Genomic DNA, 4,302 nt, shown 5'->3' on the forward strand with positions numbered 1-4,302 from the left:
TGGAAGGATGAAAAAGAATAAGAGGTAGAGGAAGAGATATTTTCATGTAGGTTCTAGTTCATTTGAGGAGTTAAGTCTAAGGGTTCAGTAAGCTACACGGTTTTTAAACTCTTTAAATTTGAGGAGTTGATGTTTGAACGTTTGTGGAGTTAAAATTTAGGGGTTCGGCTAGAGAGGGATTCAGTTAGAGATGCTTTTAGAGAAGAATGCTAGCAACATACCCTCAAGATATTTTTCATTCCACATTTTGTTTCTCCGTAAATAGGATGAGCTAGATAATCTCAAAAATTAACTGCGAGAACTAGTAATAAACAATTATAGGCAATATGGAGTTACAGAGGTGCAAAGTGTAGCGGTTAATTAGCTACCCACAACACAATCTTGAAAATTACTAACAGCAAAAACTATACTAAAAATTAATTAGACTATTTGACAATGAGCACCCTCTAGTTATGCGAAATCAAACAACCTTTCTACAACTTCGACCAAGACCATACGGTCCATACTCGTACGGGCGGGGATGGGCAATGCCACGGTGGAGGCCAACTCCGGTGGTCCCGTACACCGGCAGCTCATTACCGTACGACCCGTCGCGATCCCACCGGCCGCTCTCCGAAGCCGTGGCCGCGAGATTCTCGAGCTCGAACAGGTCGGAGCTCGCGTCGCTGCTCTTCTCGCCGCCGTCGATGTGCGCCTCCACGTCCGCCGGCCGGAGCAGCTCCTCCTCCACCTCCACCACCGGAATCCGGCGGCAGCGTCCCACTGCCGCGGCGGCCACGGCCAGCTCACCGTCAATGTCCAGGAACCTCACGGTCCGAGTACTCCGGCTCCGGCTCGGCCGCGCTGCAGATGGTGGCGGCGTCTTGGACAGGCAGGACCGCGCGTACGACGGCGCTGTGGAGCACGCGGGCTCCTGGTCCGCCGGGGCCGTCCGCTGAGAGGAATGACGCTTCCCGGCGAAGATGGAGTTGAGCAGGCTGGCGAGCCGCGCGCCGGGGGATGCCGGCCTGCTGCAGCCGCGGGCGGCGGCCGCCGGCTTCTTCGTCCTCGCCGTCTTCTCCGGAGCGGGATGCTGCTGCTGCTGCCTCGGCGCCGCGCCGCCGGACGTGCGGATGCGGTTGAGGCGGCCGAGGGAGTACTCCACCTCGGACGAGGAGAAGTACCCTCTGCCGGAGCAGTCCGCGGCCGCGGCGCCCTGCGTCGGCTGCTCGCCGCGCGCCCGGTGGCTGGCGGCCAAGGCGGGCTTGTAGTAGTAGTAATGCAGGGCGGCCTCCTCCTGCTTCTTGGCCGCAGCCGCCGCCCTTGCTGCCGCCGACGCCGACCTCGCCGCCGCCGCGCTTCTCGCCTCGGGGCCGTCCATGGAGTCGCATATCGCGTCCAGCAGCGTGGAGGAGAAGGACGGCTGGTCGGCCGGCCGCCTCGGCGCCCTGGGCCGCGCCGGCGCGGGCGCCCACCTCATGTCCATCGCCGATCGATATGCGCACTCAGCCGAGCGGAGCGGAGCGGAGGAGAGCAGCAGGCGGCGCGGCAATGATGGTGCAGGGGGAGGCGAGCTAGGCTAGGCGTGGAGGGGAAAGCGAGCGGCAACGGCGGGCGGGCGGGCGTGTGATTTGATTCGACCGATCGATCGGGGAGGAGTGGTGTGGTGTGGAGTGGAGTGGAGCAGTGCGGGCGGGCGTGCGGGCGAGGGGATCTTGTTGCCGGGACGGGCGGGGCCCGCCTTCATTCCCCTGTCTGGCTGGCCGTCCATGCTTCACATCGAGCTTCTCTTCCTTGCCCGTGCCGTCTCACTCCCTGTCTCTCTCTTGCCCTCTTTTCCTTTCGCTTTGTCGGCACTTCTTCGCGGCCACTTGGCTCGCCATTTACCATCTCGATATTACCCCTCTGTGAATACGTCACGTCGTAGTGTATATATGTGCGGTTAAATTCTCATGCGTGACCCCTGCAAAAAAAAAAATCATGAGTATGAAATTTTCACTCATGTTGTATGAAATTTTTAGCTTTCCCTGCAAAAATAGAAAAATATTATGTCTGGTGAAGTGAAACTGATAATATTAGATTTGCATCAGTAGAGGACATAATCCGAAGCTGGGTCCAAAATTGACGTGTTGATGTGAGCTCAGGCGCTCTGTAAATAGGAATCAGTTTTCTACCTCTTTCAAATTGATGTTCAGTATCTTCTTCTTGTTGTTGTTTCCACACTTCATTTTTCTATCCTACCATTCCATTACATAATTTATTTCATTTTCAAGATTGTGTGCCAAATTAAGGAGAAGGCATCAAAGGATGAATGTGTCACATATCTTTCTTGCTTCGGGTGAAATCTTCTCAATGACCAACGAATCGAAAGGCATCCAACCACTAAACACGGCTCCGTCACCTAGCTGATAAATATATGAGCTAATGTGTACTGAAATGCAAATTCTAGGCAATTATATGTATCAGCATATGAATTTAAACTTCCTGAAATGCTAGGTGTGGAGCGCTTTGTCTGAACGCAATTGAAATGCGTGATTATAATCTACTGGTTGTGTTACAACCATGCATTATGATATTATCTGATAATTGTGTGTCCTAATGAATTGATCTGACACTAGCTCTCCAATATGTTTGCCTAGTAGTCTATTAACTGTGATTTGATTAGATGGCAGCTGCTGAGCCGATCAACAGTTACTCCAAACATCTCTGTAATAATTACACACCACTGACATTGTTTGTGCATTGCTTCCATTGTATTGTCATCAGTTGTCTTAACCAGTACAATAGTTTATTTCTCGAACTATTGCTTTTTTGAGTTTCGGAAAGGCACACCACAAGAATGTATGATATGGATTCCTATTAACCAGCGAGTAAATTTTGCATCCGACCTGTAAAATTAGTTAAAGAATAAGAAAAGTCGATGATCATGTTCTTGGATTTGTATGTTCAAGCATCATTGCATGGATGTTGAGTGCATCAAATGAGAAAAACTCAGGTGGAAGAGGAGGGGGCTAACCTTATATCGAAGTAGGTGGAATTTCACCGTGGAAGTGTCGTCATCGTTGTTGCCAGAGGGGACAAGAACTTGGCGGAGGAGAGATCCAGGGAAGGAGCAGCGCAAGGACCATAGACATCGCGGTTACTGGAGCGTGGTGGCGGAGCACCGGAGGGAGAGTGGCGGGGTCGTCTCTCAAGTCACCAGCGGAGAAGTTCGGAGGCGAAGCACTGGATCTTGCTCGTCTTCTCCTTTCACTTGTTGCGCTCGCGGTTCTGACGCCCCCAATTCGACCGTACACTAATCATAGACGCAAATGTGTACGATCAAGATCAGGGACTCACAGGAATATACCACAACACAACTCTAGACACAAATGAAATAATACAAACTTTACATTACAAGTCAGGGGCCTTGAGGGCTCGAATACATAGCTCGATACACAAGAGTCAGCGGAAGCAACAATATCTGAGTACAGACATAAGTTAAACAAGTTTTGCATTAAGAAGGCTAGCACAAAAGTAACAACGATCAAAGAGGCAAGGCCTCCTGCCTGGGACCTCCTAGATACTCCTGGTCGTCGGAGGTCTTCACGTAGTAGTAGGCACCCTCGGGGTAGAAGTAGCCATTGGCGGTGGCATCTGGCTCCTGGATCCATCAACTGGTTGCAACAACCGGAAAGAAGAAAGAAGGGGGGAAAGGTGTAGCAAAGCAACTGTGAGTACTCACCCAAAGTACTCGCAAGCATCAGATCTATACTAACTATGCATTGGTATCAAATAAAAGGTTTGTATCTTTGGACTGAACTGTAGAATGTCAGAACAGAGGGAAGGCCTGGCCTATCGAAGACTAGCATCTTCAAGCAGCTCCAAACATCTTGCAGCATGTAGAAGAGTAAAGAATAGCATTTTAACATTTAACAAGCACGTTGTAATATTAACGCCCAGATATCCTTCCTCGACTCCCTGCGAGAAAGCAATCCCGGAGCCACATATCCATCACATATCTCAAGTATCCATTTCTAGTTGCAATAGATCAGGATACCACTCCGAGCGTCCATTACCGTGGAAACATCTATTCGAATAGATAAACTTCCCTACAAGGGTGCACCACATTACCCAACACGCTAGATTACTCTGGCCGGACACACTTGGGTCAATGCCCGGTCTCGGAAGATCAACACATCGCTGCCCTACTAGGCTCAGCAGAGAGGTCCCCGCCGGTCTACATCCTTTGCATTCCGGGGTCTTGGGCCCATCGCCCGTTGCACTCTGGGTCGTTGCAAGCAGGGCGGACCTAGGCACCACCTCTGGGGTGCCGGCCCAGCC

General features: G+C 51.3%; 1 protein-coding gene across 1 annotated transcript; it reads right to left on the reverse strand.

The window, feature by feature from the left end:
• Positions 1–335: 335 nt before the first annotated feature.
• Positions 336–1,619, reverse strand: LOC119302590 (protein BIG GRAIN 1-like). The gene has a single exon (XM_037579627.1). It carries the CDS (start codon positions 1,463–1,465, stop codon positions 461–463), a length of 1,005 nt encoding a protein of 334 aa, XP_037435524.1. The 5' UTR covers positions 1,466–1,619; the 3' UTR covers positions 336–460.
• Positions 1,620–4,302: the final 2,683 nt, after the last annotated feature.

The sequence above is a fragment of the Triticum dicoccoides genome, chromosome 1B (genome assembly GCF_002162155.2).
Source record: "Triticum dicoccoides isolate Atlit2015 ecotype Zavitan chromosome 1B, WEW_v2.0, whole genome shotgun sequence".
NCBI classification, from domain to species: domain Eukaryota; kingdom Viridiplantae; phylum Streptophyta; class Magnoliopsida; order Poales; family Poaceae; genus Triticum; species Triticum dicoccoides.